This window comes from Tamandua tetradactyla, chromosome 17 (assembly GCF_023851605.1).
Source record: "Tamandua tetradactyla isolate mTamTet1 chromosome 17, mTamTet1.pri, whole genome shotgun sequence".
Taxonomy (NCBI): Eukaryota; Metazoa; Chordata; class Mammalia; order Pilosa; family Myrmecophagidae; genus Tamandua; species Tamandua tetradactyla.
The window spans coordinates 27,374,292-27,395,784 of NC_135343.1; the positions used below are offsets into that span (position 1 = coordinate 27,374,292).

General features: G+C 36.2%; 1 protein-coding gene across 3 annotated transcripts in view; it reads right to left on the reverse strand.

Moving 5' to 3' along the window:
- Window positions 1–21,493, reverse strand: part of RTN4 (reticulon 4) — a 59,134-nt gene that overhangs the window by 36,480 nt on the left and 1,161 nt on the right. The window contains exons 2-3 of one of the 3 annotated variants that reach the window (XM_077134237.1): window positions 11,746–11,802; window positions 8,648–11,065 (exon numbers count right to left, since the gene is read on the reverse strand). The exons of 1 other annotated variant lie outside the window; for it this stretch is intronic. In XM_077134237.1, coding sequence (XP_076990352.1) covers window positions 8,648–11,065; window positions 11,746–11,802 — 2,475 coding nt within the window. The remainder of the gene's footprint in view (window positions 1–8,647; window positions 11,066–11,745; window positions 11,803–21,493) is intronic. One more of the 3 variants, XM_077134238.1, reaches the window with a different exon arrangement.

A 21,493-nucleotide genomic window follows, 5' to 3' on the forward strand; every position in this document is an offset into this window, starting at 1 on the left:
GAAATTTTTTCATCTCAATGCTTTTCTGTATTTCTCAAATTTGTACAATAAAAAGATATTACTTCAGACTGCTTTAGGTACTGTTACCCCGACTCTGCTGGTAGTTAGCAGGTCCTTGAGAAAAATCATTAGTACTAAAATTACTGGCACTCAGACAGGTTAAAATTATTTCCCAAGGGTCACAGAACTACTCAATGAGAAAGCCATAATTAGAACTCAGGTTCTAAAAGGAAGTTCTTTCAACCACCTTATCATTTAATAATATATGTCTTTTATAGCATATATTCATATTTATTTTTAATCTGCATTTGTAAGCACTCAATAATTTCTCATTGATATGACAATATCCCATTTAAGAAAACAATCAATTCCTTTATTAGCAACAGTCATGTTCTAATTTAACTACACTGTACATTTACTAATAGCCTTTCAGTTAAAGGTACTTCTACTCAACTTTTTGTGAGACAGATTTTTGGGGGTATTTGGATTTATTTTAGCAGACAACTGCTCGCTGCCATAATCAGAATTCAAGTAATAATTACCAAAAAGTGTTCTAAATATGCTCGCTAAAAAATGTTTTAACCAAAATGCTAAACTTCAGTATCTACAATGCTTTAGCCAGAAAGCTCAAATATTATAAAGTAAATTTATTAATAAGAAAAATGTTTTAAGTCATATTATTTTAAAAAAGCACTTACTCATCAAAACATTTAAGAAGCATATATAAATGTGCAAATCTTAAGTTTTAATTCTCTACCTAGGTAAATGGGCCCTTTTTAGAGTGCTTTATTACAACAATACCAACTTGGTTAATCTTGGATATCACATAGTTTAAGTACAGTGAATAATCAATGTGGGTGATTTTCACTTTACTCACTGACAGTTCAAACTGTTCAGTAAGACTATCTTCTGACTATGAACTGAGAATATTCTGTGCATTAGTGGCAAACCTGGCAGCTGAAATACATATATATGCATATAAGGCCATCACTATCATTAAGACAAGATCACAGTGGTTTAGATGGAAGACATTAGCCCCTTTACCAATGGCCTACCAATAACATATATAGGCAGCAGTTGACCACCACATACAGTTATTCAGTCTCCACATGACAGCAAAAGAATTCTATCCTAGTTCTCATACCCCTACTTATGGAAGACCACATGAGAAAATGTAGATGGTAACCACATCACTTCCTGGACTTCTATAAAAAAAAAAAGCCAGTCATTCGTTAATGGCCCCAACACAACAGAAACATGACAAAAGCAGAAGCACCATGGCTGTCTGCTCAATTTAGAATAACTTCTTATTCTAAAATGGGGAAACAACTGAGACAAAACCTGGGTTAGAATCCTAGATCCTTATATATTGGAGATAAAACCTTCCTCGTAAAATTGAATGAGATAATGTAACTAAGATACTTAGACCCAATGTCTAGAACATAGTAGAAGCTTGAAAGTATTGTTCTTATCATATAATTAGCTATGTAACCGTGGGAAAGTTACATAAGATAGCTGAATTTAGGTTTCATCATCTATAAAATGGATCCTTCTCTCAAAGATTATCGTTGAGGACAAAATGAGATAAATATGTTAAAGCACTTAGTACTCAGATTTTCCATAAATGGGAGTCTTCATTTTCCAGGTAAAAGGGGAATCCAGTTAATTCTCACAGGCTTTCAAAATTCTCAATTTGAAAACCTCCCAACAAACAGTGACCCCTAATGTAAACTATAGTACAATTATAATAATATTCTTTCATAAGTTATAAAAAAGATACCACACTGGTGGAAAGTGTTAATAAAAAGGAAGACAGGGCGGGCCGCGGTGGCTCAGCGGGCAAAGTGCTTGCCTGCTATGCCGGAGGACCTCGGTTCGATTCCCGGCCCCAGCCCATGTAACAAAAACGGAGAAACAGAATACAATAAAAACAAGAAAATGTTTAAAAAAAATGTTTCCCTTTCTTCCTTCCTTCCTTCCTTCCTTCCTTCTATCCTTCCTTCCTTCTCTCTGTCTTTCCTTTAAAAAAAAAAAAAAAAAAAAAGGAAGACAGTGGGGGTGTTCGGAAATTTTTTTTTTTTTTTTGTATCATCGGTCTGTAAACCTACAACTTCCCTAATATCAAAAAAAAAAAGAAAGAAGAAAAAGCCTCCCAAATGGGAAGAAAAATCTAAAACTGAAAGCAAACTAAAACAAACCTAACAGCATTTCAAATGAGTATTATAGGCTCACTGAAGGTGGGGAAAATATTGACTATACACAAAGAATTTAATTATATACATTCAGTCTCAGAGTAGGCAGGATTTGCAAGCCAACCCTGAACTTTCTTTTTCTAAGCAAAGCATTCTAAAACTATTTTAGATGTACTAAAGAACTGAACAAATGAATAAATGGACTGATGACATTAGGAGCCAGGGTTCTTATTATAGACAGAACACACAAACACGAAATGAGGAAACAAAAGAATTAATCCTGGGAATGGACTGGAATTGAGGTATTTGTGTGAATTCATGACTTCTAAAATGTGTATGTGCTTATATTTTTTGTGTGGTTATAAATATACACTTCCCAGCTCTGTCCACTGAAGAGGCTAAAATGCAAAGACTCCCATATTAGCAATGAGAATACCTGGTATCCAGGATCTCTAATACTATTTTTCACTAAAAGGAATCAGGGATCCTTGGAAAATTGGTTGATTCTAGGGCTGAGGCAAAATAGGTACAAAATGAACCTACACTGCTCAAAAGTGCTCCCCTTCCCAGCTTAAAAGATGACAGTAGTCCTTGAGCCAACTTGAACGGGCCCTTCAAAAATCTAGGACAATTTGCTCTTCAAAATACCTAAGTACTGTAATGAATTATAAGCCATTAAGGGAAAAGAAGGAATTCGATGATAGATAACAGATATATATGAATAGATATAGATAAGATATAGACAGGTAAATGGAAAAGGAAGGCACGTGATTGCAGGAAAACGCCCAAGTTCAACTGATAAATGTGGAGGGAATACTGGAATTGAAAAACCCCATTTTGTAAAAAAAACGATCATCATGATAAGGATTGGATCAAGAAAAGAATCACCAATGGATACTAAGTCTAGGGAGGAAATTTTAATGGGAAGGAGGATATTCACAGTGTCACTCTTCAGACTAGTTATTAGTTTTAGGAGGGTGGGGGAACATTACTACATACAATGAAGAAGCAGGGGACCACCTTAATCAAAATTAACCACACAGCGAGGGACTGATGAACAGCAGGTATCTCCAGATGCGATACCAATGAGAAGAGCACTACACTGTCTACACGATATTTTGGCCATGAATCCATAATCTCTAATCACTAAGAAACATCAGACAAACCCAAAATAATAATGTCTACACGATACCTTGGCCATGAATCCATAATATCTAATCACTAAGAAACATCAGACAAACCCAAAATAATAGTAATAAAAAGAGGCAGACGGAAAGTCTGTGTTCTTCAAATATTAAATGTCAGAAGATAAGACTGTGGAGGAAATGTTCCAGGTGAAAGAAGCAAAAGAGACATGACAGCTAAATGCAATACTTGACCCTAGGCTGTATCTTATACTAGATGGGGAAAATCTGCTATAAAGGACCTGATTAGATCAACTAATAAAAAACTGAAGTATGGATGGAGATTAGCAAAGAGCAATGGATCAATGTAAATTTACAGTTAGCTCATTTGAGGTTATGTAAGACTCTATTTCAGTTATTTAGGGGTAAACAGCCTGAATGTATATAACTTACTCTCAAATGGTTCAGGCAAAAAGGATATGTTCATGAATCCATATATAGTTTTCTAAAGAAAAAAAGATCAGACAAACAATAAAGCAAAACAAACAGATTAATATAGGGTATAGAAGAAACTCTTTGTAGGATTTCACTAGCTACTCATACACCTGACCTACGCCACATATGCCAAAACAAGATTTGGAAAATTTAATCATATTTATATAAATAAGCAGGTTAACATGTTTATTTACTCACATTTGCTATATACAATTTCATAAAGTAATTTCTCTTCTGTGAAGTCAATCATAATAGCCCAAGGTAAAGCTAGCCTCTCTTTTACATTAGCATGCTATCTTCCACTCATAATCATTATACATTCATATCCCTGTACTGTCTTTCCTATGCCAAACTGAGACGTCCGTGCAACATCTGACAAAAAAATCCAATTGTCACGTGGTAGTGCTGCCTGCCACAGAATTTTCACCATCTTGATCTATATACAGTACTATAAATGTGTGTAATTAGAATGCTTTGTTTTAAAGATAAAAGATTGTTATACCTTTGTAGTTACAGTGAGTGGAAAACTGAATATAGTACTAATAATAACAATACATATTTTAAGCAAAAATGGAAGCCGGAGATTCAGAGAGAGCAACACTACGAAGCAGAGAGTCCACGAGCCAGCGACCTTTGGAGATGAAGAAGGAAAATGCCTCCTGGGGAGCTTCATGGGGCCGTAGGCCAGGAGAGAAAGCTAGCAGATGATGCCGTATTCACCACGTGCCCTTCCAGCTGAGAGAGAAGCCCTGACTGTTCACCATGTGCCTTCTCACTTGAGAGAGAAACCCTGAACTTCATCGGCCTTCTTGAACCAAGGTATCTTTTCCTGGATGCCTTTGATTGGACATTTCTATAGACTTGTTTTAATTGGGACATTTTCTCGGCCTTAGAACTGTAAACTAGCAACTCATTAAATTCCCCTTGTTAAAAGCCAAAAAAAAAAAAAGGAAGCCATCAGAGTACCAAGAGCTTTGTGTACACCGCTTTAGCCAGAAGCTAAAAAAAAAAAAATTAAATAAAGAATGTGAATGACACGCTGGACCTAGATCATTACAAACATAACATATAATGAAAGAGAAAACAGTAAATATTGTTAGCTATGAACTTGGAAAAATTAGCATTTACATTTCAGTATTAAGAATACAAGTGATAAGAAAAGTTTGTTATAGATTACTTTATTGAGAGAGAGCAATGTTACAAAAACAAAAAAGATAAAACTCCCAAGTCTGCATCATAAAACACCTTCCTCATCTCCCTTGCCAAAATTGGTCTTCCCAAAATTGAAATCAAATTCTGCCTACAAAATGTCAACTTAAGTAAATAAGGAGAATAAATTTGCAATAATAAATTACCTGAGGTTAGTCTTCTATTTAGCATTTAATACTTAACAATGCTTTAATATTTAAATGTATACCTTATAAGACTCAAAAATGAAAAAAAAACTGAACTTTTATATCATAATTACAAATGGTATAAATTCTTAGCATGAGAACAAAGCGCCTTTTATGCTGTATCAGTCCTTTGCAACTACAGCACATAATTTCAGCACACTTAACCCAACTCTCAGGAAGACAGGGAACTGCCTGCGTCTCCACAGAAGCATTATACCCCTATGTTTAGAAACTATGTTCTTACCAGTCCTGTCTCTACCAGCTGACAGCTTCATGAGGGCAAAAGTTTGTCTTAGTCTTCATCTTTTCTCCCCCCACAAAAAATCCACAGTGCTTAGAATATAGCACACAAAAGTACTCACTCACCTGCTTGTAACAGATACCTGTTATAATTAAGTCAAAGAAACTATCAAGTTGCAAGGACCGACCCTAACCCCCTCCTTTTATAGGAAAAAAAACTGGCATCCAGACAGAAAAAGTGACTACAGTTGGTAAAGCCAACACTAGAACTCATGTCATAATATTGGTTTTTTTTATACCACACTAGGTTTCCTTTTCCAAGACTTTTTGAGAATACATAATTTTGAGTATCCAAATAATTCTCTTTCTTAGTGAGCTACTATGATAGTTTATATCAGAAAAAAGTTGAGTAAAAGAGGAACAATAACAATTTTCAGATAACTGGCACAAATAACAACTTTCTAGAAAGGATGTCCAAGCAATACTTACTCTTCTTCAACCACCTCTACTAAGACTTCAAAGGCATTGCCCCCTCTTTTTTCATCTCAATTCTAAACACTATTATTTTATATTATCAATATTATATGTAACATTAACCAATTGTTATATAATGTATTGTAAATTAATATTATAAGTACAAGCCAAAGTTCCTAAGCTTAGCAAGATCAATCCAAGAAGCAGTCAACACCTAAAATATTCATCTGCTAGAGGACTGCTAGGATGAGCTCTTGGAAGAGGGTATTGATTGGGGTGGGAAGCGGGCGGGGGGGCCACACTGTAGAGACTTCATGGGCTGTTCAAAGTGCCATACCACCACTCACATTCCTACTTATCTGTGGACTTCACCCACACTCCTCACCATGCTGCTCTGAGCTTCTCAACCCCTACTGTCTAGTGCTTCCTCCTAAATTACTTTACTGTGCGGTCTGAAACTCTCCCATTCCATTGTGAACTAGCCCCCCTAATTCTCAACTTCCTTACTGAACATTCCATCAACTTTACTAAAACCTGGCTCTTCCTTGAGGGTACTGCTTTCTCTGTATAACTCTCAAAATGGAGACTACTTCTTCTTCTATACCCCACCTATCTCAGGGATAGGAGGAGGGGAGGGCCAGGACACTAGTGGCTCACCAATGCTGCTTCCAGGCTATTATTTCAGAGCCCTTTGGCCAAAGTCTTGGCTATTCAGCTATGCCATCTTCTACTCCTCCCCACTGCTTCCATCTACCATCCTGTCAGCTGCCTCTCTGCTCTTTACTAATGACTCTTGTCCCTAGAGCTCCTAATCTTCCTCTATCCAATTCCTGCCATCATTCTGGGAGACTTCAATGTCCATGTGCAAGAGCAATCCAACATCTCAGCTTCATAATTACTCGACCTTATTTCTAGCAACCTTCACCCCACTCCACTTTAACCCCAGCCCCAATGCCATACTCTAGACATTACAATCAACCTGACTGCTAGTCCTCTGAAATTCAAAATTCAACATGCACACACACACAACCCTAACCATGACTTCCTATCATTCTAGCTCTCATTTTATTCTTGGCCCTAACTTGGACGTCAACTTATGTGACTTTCTATTCTCCTTCTATTTATTAGCTCCCTCTTCTCTTCATATACTTCAATTTAGATGCCATCACTTCAAACTATTCTCTTATTATTAGCCTCAACTCCCTTGACTCACTCTTCTTCCGTAGAGCCTTGTCAAGCAAAATCTAATCGCAATTTTATCCCATCCCTCCTGAATCTCTATTAGTGTCTCTAATCAGACTCTTGCTCCCATCTTTCAAAAGAAATGAGGGTGCACGGGCGGTTCAGTGGTAGAATGCTCACCTTGTATGTGACAGACCCAAGTTCCCTGGACCATGCACCGCCCCCCCCACCCCCGCCAAAAATAAAAAAGAAATGAAAAAAGCTCTTCCTCACTCCAGCTCTCTCTTCTGTTAACACTCTCCATGTTCTCAGTTAAATGTCCTGAGAGTTGTCATTATTTAGTGTCCACTTACTCAAGTCACATTCACTCAAACCTAGCCCTGTCTACTGACATCATTGTAAATGTTCTTGCCACTGTCAACCAACTCCTTACCTCCTTGGTGACAAACTCTCAAACCTTATCTTAACTGACCTCTGTAGTACTTGATAATGTTGACCAGTCCTTCCATTCTCAAATCTTTCTTTTCTCTTGGCTCTCCCTATACCTATAGCCAAGGTCTCTCTCCAGAGCTTCATATGCATAATTTAGCCATAATTTATTAGATCTCTAATAGGTACAATACCATATTCAAAACCGAATTTTTTATCATCACTCCTCAAACCCACTTTATACTGTCATGCTTCTTACCTCAGTTTCTCCTACTGCCATCCATGTATTTGCACCTGCCAGAAACCTGGGTTAATGGAGTCATCTTTGCCTTCTCCACTTATCCTATGTTTCCTTATACAACCAAACACCAAGTAATACATCTCCGTGTTCACCTTACTACCTTAATGATCACAATCTCTTCTTAGATTACAGCAACAATCTCCAAACTGGTCTCTCGCCACTAGTGTTACCCATCTCCAATAGATAATATAAGTACATTCAGTAAATACAGAGTAATTACTATATAGTTTTATAGAAAAGTTAGCTAAGTTAGAATGCTAAATAAAAAACATACAAATCAGGTATGTGGACAATGTAGAGTTTAAAAGAAAAAAATGAGAATTAGCATTTTTCAGAAGAATTCATAGCATATCTAAATTTATACTTTTTAACAAAATGTCTACTAAACATACTTATCATTGAAAAATCTGCACTATATTAAAATGTTTTTAAATGATACAGAAATGTTTACTTTAAAACTTAAAAATAAAAATTTGAAAATAGTTTTAATATTGCCTATTCTTCATCCTACTAAGAACCACTGAAGGAAAGGAATGAAGAAAATAGACACTGAAGCCAATTCTAATTAAAAACATTTTCTAGTTTCATGATACAATAAAAAATTAATCAGTGATCAACTGTGTACAGAAGTTAAGAGCAAGAGTGAGTACAAAAGGGGTAAAAAAATCTCTAAAACCTTCCTGAGACAGTGGAAAAGAATTCATATATTCATATGCAATATATTAGACACCATAAATCTGTCATACACAAAATGTAGTATAATGTTCCATGATAAGTCAAAGGGGATTAGAAAGTGCAAAACAATGTATTAATTACCTGAAGTTTTACTCAGCTCTGCTGAAAATAGAGCAGATGGTGATCTGTTCTCTTTCTCTGTACCAGAAGGAAATTTTTTCTCTGTTTCTTTCACAATAACTTTGGGTTTGACTATACTGCCCATTTCTGTTTGAGGAGCCAAAGGAGAAACATTTGGAGGCAGTAAGGGTACCTTTGATGTATCAGGCATATTTCTGGAAAACTCATCTGAGACAGGGATTTCAGCTTCATCTTTAGGTTGTTCATTCTTGACAGAAAGGTCATGGGGTAATTCTGAACCAGGCAATGACCCAGCTCCATCCTGGGCATGAGCGATTTCACTTTTGGGTGATATTTCTAAGTCAGTGTACTGCCTGGCAAAATTAGGAAAAGAATCCACTTTAGAACTGACAAACATTGGGAACTCATCTATAATCTCAATTGGAGATGAATCTGAAAATGTTTCACTTTCTCCTATTTTTGCTTCCTCAGAAACTAAGAAGCCTTCATTTGAATAAACTGCAGTATTGAGCTCTTCCATTTGCAAAGGCATTTTCTCCTTTTTGTTCAATGTTGAAACTTTATCAGGTGGTAAGATATCTTCTGTGGGATTTAAACTAGGCTGGAAAGATTCCAAATATGGCTTTCCCCCCTCGGGTGGTGAACCGCTGAATTTTTCCTGATCTTCATGGTCTGATATTGGCTCAGGTGAAGTTTCAGTGAGATTTTCTTTTACAAGCATCACAGCTTCATCTCGTTTCTGAGGAACATCAGGGATTGAATCATCACTAAACAAGTCAACTGGTTCAGAATCAGGTGAGGAATCCTCAACCACCTCAGAATGATCAGGCACTGCCTGTGCAACTTTTGTTATTTCTGAATAATTTGAGAAATCTGGAGTTGAATCAGTAGACAGCGTTGTTTCTTTAATTAAATCACACGCAATAGATATATAAGGGGCCTCTGTTTCTTGAATAGCTGCATTAACACTTTCAGGCTCTTTAATTTCTTCTTTTATGCCTGATACTTTTTTTAGTGATACATTCATGGCCTCTTCGTACGGTGGGGGATTTTCAGATTCCCGTTTCATGTTTTCATAATTTACTGAGGGAGAAGGTTCTAATGGTGATAAACTAGTTTGCACTGGAGAAGCACCAGCACCAGGAACTATAGAATTTAATGGTGCTTCCATAACAATGTCGGGCAAAACTGGTGAAGGAGTAGCTTCAGATTCTTCAAATGACGGGCAGAGCTGTGCTACAGGATGGAGTGACTCCTGAACAGCTTCTGATGTCTGGACCAAGTCCATTTTTGTTTCATAAGGTACCTTTGTGCCTGTAGCTTCATTCAATTCACTTCCACATGCTTCCTGTACTAAATCTGGGGTTAGACCTTCAGGCATGTTTGCCACTATTTCATGAGTCACCTTTGATAAATCATCTGTTGTGACATAATCTGTCTCAGAATCCTGTGTGGCTACAAGGAAAGGGTTTAATGTTTTGATGTTAGCATTCTTCTCTGTCACAATTTGGGCCTTTTTTTCTTCTATTTTTTTTTCATCTGTCTTATTTTCTGAAGTATGATCTTCCAGCAAAGGAAATACATTTGTTACAATGCTCTCAGGTGCTGTTGGGTTAAAGGGAGCACATGTAATATATGCTTCCGAACCATCTGTTTTAGCCTCTGGTGAACTGGGAAAAGAAATATCATCATTACTGCTTTCACTATCTTTTTCATGATTTCTTTGCTCAAGGCTACCTGCAAAACACTTCTTATCCACTCCACTTTCCAACTTGCTCTCTATATTACCTCCAGCAGCCACCACATAAGTATCTTCATTATAAATATCTTTTACTTCCCATTCTCGCTCAAATGGTTTAAAGTCTGCATATTCCTCTCTCATAGGAGCCTCTTTAAAAACAACTGCAACTCCCTTTTCATTAAAACTGTCCTTTGGTTTTTCTGGAGATGTAACTTTGTCCTCTTGTTTAATCAATTTAGTGCGCGCTATAGGCAGCTCTTGTTGATTTTGAAGGATGGTATTGCTACCTAAAGGCTCTTCATCTTTAGTCTTCACAACTGTTTCTTCCTCAGGGGTTGCTACTATTGTGACAGATTCTGCTTTTGGAGAGCCACCGAATGATGATCCCATTTCTGAGTATCCCAATTCTGAATACTCTGTTAAATCTCTATCTACAAATGGATTTTTTGCCTTCTCTGAAAATTCGTTAGAAGCTTCATGTGAAGTTTCTTGAAATGTTCCTTTGGTGGGTAATACTGCTGGTAAATTACCAAGATATTCATGTTCTTTAAAAGAAGCAGCTGAGAGAGGAGATAGAGAAGGAAGAGAAGTAGCAGTTTCAAGCAGGACAGATGGGAAATCTTCTTGACCAGCCGAAACAGTGTTACCTGGCTGCTCCTTCAAGTCCATAATTTTTTCTGTGACCATGGACAGAAAGGAAAGTTAGAGAATGCCAGTGTTCTCAGAGTTAATACAAGTTTCATGACAGATTCAAAACAGTGTTAGTAAAGACTTACTGTTAACTAAAGTGAAATGTTAATAGCATTTAATAAAAAGTAATTGAGGAGATTTGAATCATTACTGAAAGATTCAAGCTGTGGTCAATAAAGCATGTGCATGATTACAAAGGCAATTCATGCTATGCAAAGACACAAATCTCTAAGTCTTTGAGAAAAACCTAAACAGTTAACAACTAAGAAAAGCTACTTTAATTTTAGAGAAAGGAAAGAGGATTTGAGAAGAGATTAATTGACAATATGTTAAAGAAAGGGTATTGGATAATTAAATGCCATAGACTGGCATTCATTTAAATAAAATCCTTTCGATTATAAGTGTATTTGGAGAAAAGGAAGACTCAATAAGTAAATGTAAACCAAGGGTCCAAGAATTCTTTACATCTTGCCAATTATTAATCAAGTTCTGTCCATTTTTCCTTGGACATAACATATAAAATTCAAATTTAAAGTCTGTCAGTAGACAAACATTCTTGGAACCATGTTAATTTTAGTAAATTCAAACTAATCTGCTAAGAGTTAACAAAACTCAAGAGTCAAAATTAGAATACAGAGATGATAAAAGACTAGCAGAAAGAACTTGCCTGCAGAGGAGTGCATCACAGGCTCAGATGTAGCAGGAAGAGCAAAAAGTGTCTCATCTGAAAAACAAATAGAATATAACCTCAGCAGAAATAAAGACAGAGTTGGAAGGAGACCAAAGAGAGGCAAGCAAGGGTTCAGTTTGTAATGAGTTAACAGAACTTTATTTACAGAGTAAAAGCCAAGTTGAAAAGGAGTTAGAAAAAGTAATCCAGATTGTCATCACATAGGTTATAAAGTTGATTAAATGTTATTCATAGAACCTATCATTTTCCAAAAGGAAGCAATATGTCTATTTAAAGAAACTTCAAAAACCAATGTGGCTTTAAGATACTCTTCTTTTCATTTAACACAGGGCATCCAAAGTTTTTACTCTCGTTTTTAGATAGGTAAATTATCTAGTTTATACAAGCCAAAAATTAAAAAGATAGTTCCCCCAAATCACCAAGATAAATAAAGAGAGGGAGAAAAACAAATATTAGAAACAAAAGAGGGAATATTTCTATAGGTCCTAAAAGTATAAGAGAGTATTTTGAGTAACTTTAGGGTAATAAATTCAACAACTTATCTGAGTGGACAAATTCCTTGAAACACACAATTCCAAAAGCAATAGAAGCAGTAACAGAAAACCTGAACTTGCAGAAAGCATCTTTGTCATTTAAAACCTTCTCCACAAAGAAAACTTCAGATGGCTTCATTAGCAAATTGTATAAAACATCTAGGGAAGAAACAGTACCACACTTACACAAATTCTTTCAGGATATAAAGAGTGAGATGTTCCCAGAACTTTGATATATGCATTAGTATAAAAACCAGGAAGGATATTGCAAGAAAATAAATTTATATCTAGAAATTTATAAAGAGAGCAATCATCACCAAGTGAGGTTTATCCCAGGAATACAAGGTTGGCTCAACATTCAAATTCAAACTATAAAAATCACATTAACAGCCCTGCAACAAAAAATTCGATCATCTCAATAGATACCACAAAGACAGTGACAAAATTCAACACCCATTATCATAAAAGTTCTCAGTAAACTAGGAACAGAAGGAAACTTTTGCAATCTAAGGTTCAAAGAATCTAGGGAAAACATGCAACTAACACCATACTTAATATTGAAAAACTGTATTTAGGGCATGCTATGGTGGCTCAGCAGGCAGAGTTCTAGCCTGCCATGCTGGAGACTGGGATTCAATTCCCAGTTGCCTACCCACGCAAAAAAAAAAAACTATATTTATACAAGATCCAGCATCAGGGAAGGAATCCACTTTCATGATAGCAATAGCATAAAGACCACAAGGAAAAAGTAAAACTATTTTAACTTGCAGACAACAGGACTGTGTCATTTGAAAATCCCAGAGATTAAAAAAAAAAAAAAAAAAAAAGCCTAGTAAAGCCAAAGTGAATTAGCAAGGATGACGGATGGACACAAAGCCAGTAAACAAAAATCAATTATATTTCTAACACATCTGGAGTAAATTTAGCAAGAAAACATACAAAACCTCTACACTAAACTATAAAACACTGCTGGGAGAAATTAAGACTTAAAACAATGGAAAGCTATACCATATTCATGGATTGGAAGACAACATTGTTGGGCGTGAGGAGACATTCTCTGTTTCTCATGTTTTTTTTAGCACATCTTTGTAAGCAGAAGCACTGACTACCTTTGTTCCTATGTTTTCAAAGATGTCTGTACAATGAACAGCCTAGGATGATAAAGCATCTCCCTCTAGACACAACGGGCAGTATGAAAGAGTAAGTTTCCGTAAGCTCATTTTTTCTCCTGTAATGCAACCCACTCCAAGTGTAGGTGTTACCCAGTACTCTTTGTCGGTAATGGGGGTCTGGCAAACAGTGCAAGAAAATGCTGATACTCTGACTACTACCACAGCTACAAGTAATAGTATATCCTTTTTCTCTGACCCAGGCACCTTGTGTCTTCTACCAGCATCCATGAAACCACTGCAGACTAACCTGTTAACCTGCCAGCACGGTCAAATATCAGACCCTAAAATGTCAACATTTCCTATACTGATCTACAGACTCAATGTAATCCCAATTAAATTTCCAGCAGACATTTTGTAGAAATTAGCAAGACAATTACAAAATTTATATGGAAATGCAAAGGATCCAGAAGAAGCTAAATGATTTTTTAGAAGATCAAATTTGGAGGAATCATACTACTTGATATAAGACTTACATTAAGTCTCAAAACAGTATGATTTTGGAATAAAGATAAATAGAACAATGAAACAAAACAGAATTACATAAATAGATACATACTAATATGGTCAATTGGTTTTAAATAAGGGCACCAAAGAAATAGAGAAAGAAAAAATTTTGAAAAATCTTGTGCTGGGACAACTGGATCTCTATATGGAAGAAACAAATAAATCTGTACCTATAACTCATACCATACATAAAAATTAATTCAAGACTGATCAGACTCAAACATAAAAGATGAAGTTACAAACTTTCTAGAAGAAAACATAGAATGTCCTCACAACCTTAAAGTAGGGAAAGATGTTTTAAGACAGACACAGAAAACACTAGCCATAGAAGAAAACATTGATAAATTAAGACTTCTTCAAAATTAAAAACTAAGTCATCAAAGGAAACCATAAATAAAAGTAATAGGCAAGCAACAGACTAGGAAAATGTATGTGTAATGCATGTATCTGACAAGAAACTTATATCCAGAATATATAAAAAGCTTCCACAAATCAGTAAGAAGAAAACATACAACCAAACTTAAAAACGAGCAAATTATTTAAACAGACACTTCACAACAAAAAATAAAGTAGCCAATGAGTAACAATTGCATACCCACTAAAATGGCTAAAATTAAAATGACTGATTACATCAAATGTTGCTGAGAAGGTGGGGCCACCATAATTCTCATATTCCTGCTGGAAGTAGAACTACTCTGGAGAATAGTTTAGCCATTTCTTATAAAGTTAAACATACACCCTACCCTATGACCCACCAATTTCACTCTTAGGCGTTTACCCAAGAGAAATGAAAACATGTTTACAAAAGGTTTGTACAAGAATGTTCACAGCCATTCATTCTTGATAACTAAAAGCACAAATAATTCAATGTCTACATTAAAGTGAATAAAAAAGTAAATTGTGGTATATTCATTTCAGGGAATACTACTTAGCAGTAAAAAGGATCAAGTTACTGATTCCCCCAACATAATTAATAAATCTCAAAAACATGGTGTTCATTGCCAAGAGCTACTCAATTTCTTAAATGCTGTGCTCCTGCCAACAGAAATGGCTGTAATTCACTGCCCTGGACATCAAAGAGATGATACTAACATTTCTCAAACAAATAACCAGACTCATGTAGTAGCCAAAGCCACAGCCCAATCAAATGAGCCCCATCTAAGCCTCATTCCTGCACCCCTTAATGTGCCACATGCACCCTCTTATTCCCAAGATGAGAAGGAACAAGCTGTCCATCTAAGATTCACTGCTGGACTTGAAGGATGATTGTTTCCTTCCTTCTTCCCCAGTTTCACTTGGCTAATGCCTCTCCTAGGCCTGCTCACTTCTATCCTCTTGTTATTGATTGGCCCCTGCATTTTTAAGCTCCTCAACAAGTTTATTTCTTCCAGATTAGAAACCTTTCATGCCAAATAATGTTGATACAAGGATTTCCAGCCATTCCAAATGCCCCTCCAGACTCCTCCACTCTCAACTTAAATGAGATAGCCAGAAAGTTCTACATCCAGGTAGGGCCTATACCCCTTGACAAGCAGGAAGCAGATAGAAAAGCCAGACCATCATCTCTCAGCAACCCTTAAGATTAGGGGGCTAGAACTCACTGAAGGGGAAGTTGAGGCAGGCTAGCACAGGGGTTTGAGAAGAGAGAGAAAATACCATCAAGGAGCCCTTGAGTAAGGACGATTAATCAACATTAGGAGAGCCTGTCCTGCCTGGGGGCTACCTACCTACATCGAACATCCGCGGGCAGCAACCAATCTGCTCAAATGCACTACCACCAGGTACCACCCTGGAGAGGAAAGTAGGAGGAAGAGCCTCAAACAAGAAGGGGGGTGGGGAATAAATACAAACTAAGCAATAAAAGCAGATTGCCCAAAGTTGTGAGGCCTCTCACCTCTTTCCTTGTGAGTGCCCACATGTCTTCTCACACGCGTACCTAATAAACTTTCTACCTGTTTACTCTAAAAAGAAAACTGTGTGCAATGCAAGAAGACAGACACAAAAATAGTGGCTGCTTGAACTGGGGTGAGGAGGGGAAACAGGGCAGGAACTGAAAGTTGACTGCTAAAGACCCAAGAGTAGGATGATGGAAATGTTCTATTTCTTTAAAAGGGTGTGGGATGGGTTAAATGAGTATATACATTTGTCACAATATAAAAGTTAACATTTACAATCTATACATTTCATTTTATGTAAATGATATCAATAAAGAGAATCTTTGGGCATTCTTCAGCAAACTAACTGCATGCAGAGAGAGCAAGCAAGGAAGAACCCATAGATAGATTAAGAGAAAGAAAACCACAAATCAATCTATTGTAATACACAGACCTTATTTGAATTCTGAATTTTTTTTAAAAAAAATTTTAATTAAAAAACTTTTATGACACTAAATAATTGGAAAGATGAACATTTTAAACTAATTATTGTTAAATATTTTAGAGAAATATTTTATTGAAGTATTGTGATTATGTTTAAAAAAGAAGTTCTTATACATTGCAAGATACATAATGAAATCTTTATGAAGGTGTGCAACTGACAGAACTGGGTTGATGGTTCTTGGGGCTCAGTGTTGGCTAAATGATGTTTCATACACTATCGTTTTCCTTTATATTCAGAAACTTTTCATGATAAAAAATAAAAATTTTTAAATTGCTTCCAAAATACACATAAGGCAATATAATCATATTAAAATTCTACTATACTGAAGCAATTTAGCCATGGTTTTACCCACAACCCTTGTAACAGATAATTCAAATATTCATGTTTGATTCTATCAATGCTACACTTAAGTTCCTGCAACATAAAGTTGATTTTAAAAATTTAAGTAAGGGAGATATCAGAAAGCTTGGTGAAACAAAAGTATGTAAATGAGAAGGGATCTTGACAGTTGGCAATCTTGCAGTGCTTGTTCAAAAGTGATGTCTTACAGCCCTAATCCTTATAGCAGATCTATGTGTAACATAAATGGCCTATAAAATATAAAATGAAATACTTATCTTTCTAAATTCTGACTTTCATAATCCATCTTCATGTATGCAAAAGCAACTAAGTTTTTATCAAGTTGTTTTGTATACAGTTCCCATCCCTGGTGCTGTCATCCCCAGAAGGACTTTACCAGAGTCTATATAAACAGGAATAAAAAGTCCAAAATAATGTACTACAAATATTGTATATATGCAATACTACCACTTAATCAAAGATTTCAAGAAACAATCAGGAAAGATCATTTGTTTAGTTAGTTCTTTTATCTTTTAACCTAACAAAGTTCTTTTAAAAATATGCCATTTAAATTGGGGTCTTAAATCAGCAGTGTTTTATATCAATTGTTTTTAGGCATTTTGGGAACAGAATTACATAAAACAATCAACTACTGAACAACTGAAGATATACTCCTTTTTTTCAGAAACATTTTATATCTAAGAATTGAATACACTCTAATATCTTTTATCTGATTTTCAGTTGTCTAATCTATTCTTTGTTTCTCTGCTCTGATTTTCTATTGTTTCTTTTCTGCCATATTGGATAGTGGTGGTAAAGTATGCCATTATTATGGAATAGATTCTGTTAGTGTTTCTTTTCTTTCTTTCTTTTTTTTTTTTTCCAGCTATGTTGTCCCTGCTCTACCAACCAATTACGTTATTGGGGTTGGAGGAGCAAATAACTGATCTTTTTAAATGGTCAGTTCATAGGGATTCATATCCAGATATGATGGAGATAAAAGAATCTGAGTCGGATTCAGCAACTGGGTGGAAGTTAGGGTTTTCTCCCTCGGGAGAGGGTGAAAATTTTTGACGTGATGGGAGAAAAGTAAATTATAGCAAGTGTTCTAAGATTAGAGTAATATAGCACTGTTCTACATGATTAGATTTTTATCAAGTTTCAAATATACTCATCACTTTTTAAAAAGGATTCGAGGGATCTTGCAAGTCAAAAAAAAAAAGGACCATAAATTTAAGGCTGAGCTTAAATAAAGATAGGAGGCTATCTGAAACATAATTCACCTTGTCCATTAAGAGCATAACACTTCTACCCAACTTTTTCCTACTCAGAAAATTAGGAATTGCTTAATGAGAAAAATGATTAAGAATCTCTAAATTCATCACTTCAATTCCTTGCTGTCCTTTTCTAGGGAATGGATAGTGTGACACTGCTTTCTTTAGCATTATCCACTTCTTAGAAGTGTCCTATCACTGTTCACTGTACATAAAGAATGGATACTTAAAATTTAAACTATGTATCATTCAAAATCTTTTAAAATCTCTAGTATGTACCTCTGATGCCAATATAAAGAAGTGCATTTATGATAAAAAAACTAATAATTTTTAAGCCCCAACCCATAACCTACACTTAAGAGTACTATTCAATTCTATATATATTTTCATTGCGATTAACAATTTAAAGTTTCCAAAATTGATTTAATAAGCACTAACATTCTTTCTTGTGTTTATATCCATAGCCTTAGAGTGCTATAAATTCTTACATAAAGCCTGTTTGTAACCTAACTGTAAAAATAAGAGATTCAGTCAATTAATCAAATCATGCTTCTTATTATCTCTTGAATTCCTCCATTCTATTTCATTTTCATGGAATGAACTCAAATCTTCCTTTGTCTCAGAACTATGGCAAAAGCTTTCTAAAGAATTCACCCATTTTCTTTCCATCCTATCTTGAATATTGTCACCAATTCATTTTTCTAACACTGCCTTCACGATGCCATGCCTCAGGTCAATTAATCTTCAATGCCTTCCTGATGCCTAAAGCAGTAATAATTCAGGAAAGGGGTTAAAACCCAACGAAATAACTGTATTTTGGAAACAATAAAAACATTTCATAATACGAACTAAAAAGTAAGCTCAATTGTGAATAGCAGAGAGTGTATTAAAGCAGTATAATAAAATCCTCGTTCCTTAATTTGGCATTCAATACCCCTCAGAATCCAGAGCCACCACACATTTTCAGTCTTAATTAACACTGGTTTGGGACCTGTCCAGAGGCCAGATCAAAGTCATCTTCCAAGATAATGTTAGCAATTTTCTCAAATCAATTTCTGTCCTCAAAGCCTACTGTTAATCTTTTCAAACACTTCTCCATGAAGAGCCACCATCGAGTGAAAGAGAAGTGTGTCTCACTTCAATTACTATATTGCAAAGGAGATACTCCAGGCACAACAAGCAGCAAAATTACAACTTATCCCCTGATGGAAATCAAAGTTTATTTAAAAAAAAAAAAAGCATGAACAGCAATGTCAAATGCATAAATGTCAGGGATCTACTATACTCAGTAACATAAATCCTCTTCCAGCTAAGCTATGTTCCTAACCACGCTCGGCATTATTTCTCACTTCCTTTGTCTTTACTCATGTAGGTCCTCTCAGTCACTCTGAATATCCAATTTTGCTCTAAAATCACAGAGTTCTTAGAGAAGCATATTTTTAAAACAAACTATACTAGTTAAAAAAAAAAAAAAAAAGCTTTGTACCATGGACTTGTGAGACACCAAATGGCCAGAGTAAAGCCTACCTCTTCTTTACCCTTCCCTTACAATACCACCTTCTCTCTAGCTTTTCTCAATAGCGTTCTTACAGAATCTCAAATGTGCAAACAGCTCATTTCTACTTAAAGGCCTTTGCCCCAGGAGATGCTTGGAACATTTTTGATCTCCACAGCTCAAGTTCACTCCTCAAAAAGGCTTTTCTCAATGTCAGCCTACCTAAAAAAGCTCCCACACATCTACATGATGCTCCATCACCCTGATTACTTTTTTCATAGCACTTAACACTATTCTGAGTTTCTTATTTGTATGCTTATTATCTGTAACCCAATATGGGAGTGCAAGTGTCTAAAGTTTATTGCCAACCTCAAGAACCTAGAACAGTGTTTCTTTCTTAGGAAGTAATCAATAATTTGCTGAATGAACCCACAAACTGTTAAGAAATCTGGACTCAAAGAAATGGGTTTAATTATCCATGACCAAAATTGTAATGTTCCTGCATTTACTAAAGGAACAAAAAGTTTCCAAAGAAATATCATCGATAAAGAATTAGGAACTATGTAGAAACAGAGTTCCTGAACAGGCAATATTCTCTCCTCTATCTTCTAAATTTAGGATTCCAACAGTCAAGATTCCAAGAGAATGCTGTCACCTCCTATATTCCCACTATTCAAAGAACAGAATTCTTAGTTCCCAAGCAGGAATCCAAAATAACAAGTTAACATGCTTTTAAGTTTCCTTTCCGCAAATTTCTTATAATTTTATATTTTTCTACTTCACCTTACTTTCCCTCATAGATATCTTTGTCATACAGAAAAAAGAATGGTTGAGTTACTCATCTTCTAAGACCTTTAGTGTACTGATGAATGTTTTGAGTAGTGCTTTGGGCTATTGTCAATATCAAAATGTTGTTACGTTATTCAAAAGCATCATCACAATCGGTTTATTTCCGCTTTGTGGAACAGGAGTGAAATGAAGGAAAAAAAAAAAAACTACTGTGTGATCTGACTGATTTTCTTTTTCAAGAAAATGAACCACCCCTAAAATTCTAGAAGGCTATGGACATTTCTCAACAGGCTACCTGATCCCTGATCTATAAAGAAAGGTCCTACTGCTAGTGCAATCTATCCCCCAAAGCAAAAAGTTACTCATGAATGCATCTAATCAATTTCTCTATCACTAACAAACTTAATTTTTTCCTTTCACACTAATTTTCTAAGATGAAGAATGTAATAAAACAATGTTCCCCCAAATAAAAATAACATAAAATCAGCTAGTCATGCGAATTAAAGATTTGAAAACCATTTTTTCAAACCCTAGATTTGTGTTTGTCAGCCTAAAACATTTAACTTCTAAGAAATAGTATTTCTAACCAACTTATGAAAATGTCGGTCTCAATACATTTCATTAGGTCTCACGGTAAATCTGCCACAAGGTCAACGGGCTGATTCCCAGCAAGGAATCCACAGGTTTCCTCTTTCTTAAGAATGTCAACCATTTTGCCTTTCCTTTTTTTCGCCAAGATTCAGTTCAGGTGCATCGAGAAGTTGAACCCGTCCACAGTAACAGTTAATTCCTGTAACCCTGCAGTTGAGACCTTGTCAGAACTGTGCCTCCATAGAACCCAATGCTCAGATCCCCTTTCCCTGGCTTGGTTTTTGGTTTGGCTTTGTGGGGAGTCGCCACACCACAACCTGGGGTGGGCGGTGGCAGGACTCAGCCAGAATTCTCTCTCCTTTCCCATTCTCCACACGCCACACCACTGGAGGCGCTCTCCCTTCACTGCGGCTGGGTCAATGTGGACGTTTTCCAGTGGGCCAGCTCCCCACAAGCGCAAGAGGGGGAGGGGTAAAGCGTAAGGGGGCCACCCACGCCGGGAAGGGGTAGGGAGGGGTCCAGGGCTGAACTACAATAGACAGGCAGCGAAAGCTGCACCTTTTCCTAGAGGAGCAACCCAGACGGGTGGACAAGAGCCCCTCCCAGAAGCTTGGGGCGCCAAGGCCTGCCCAACCTTACCCTGAAACC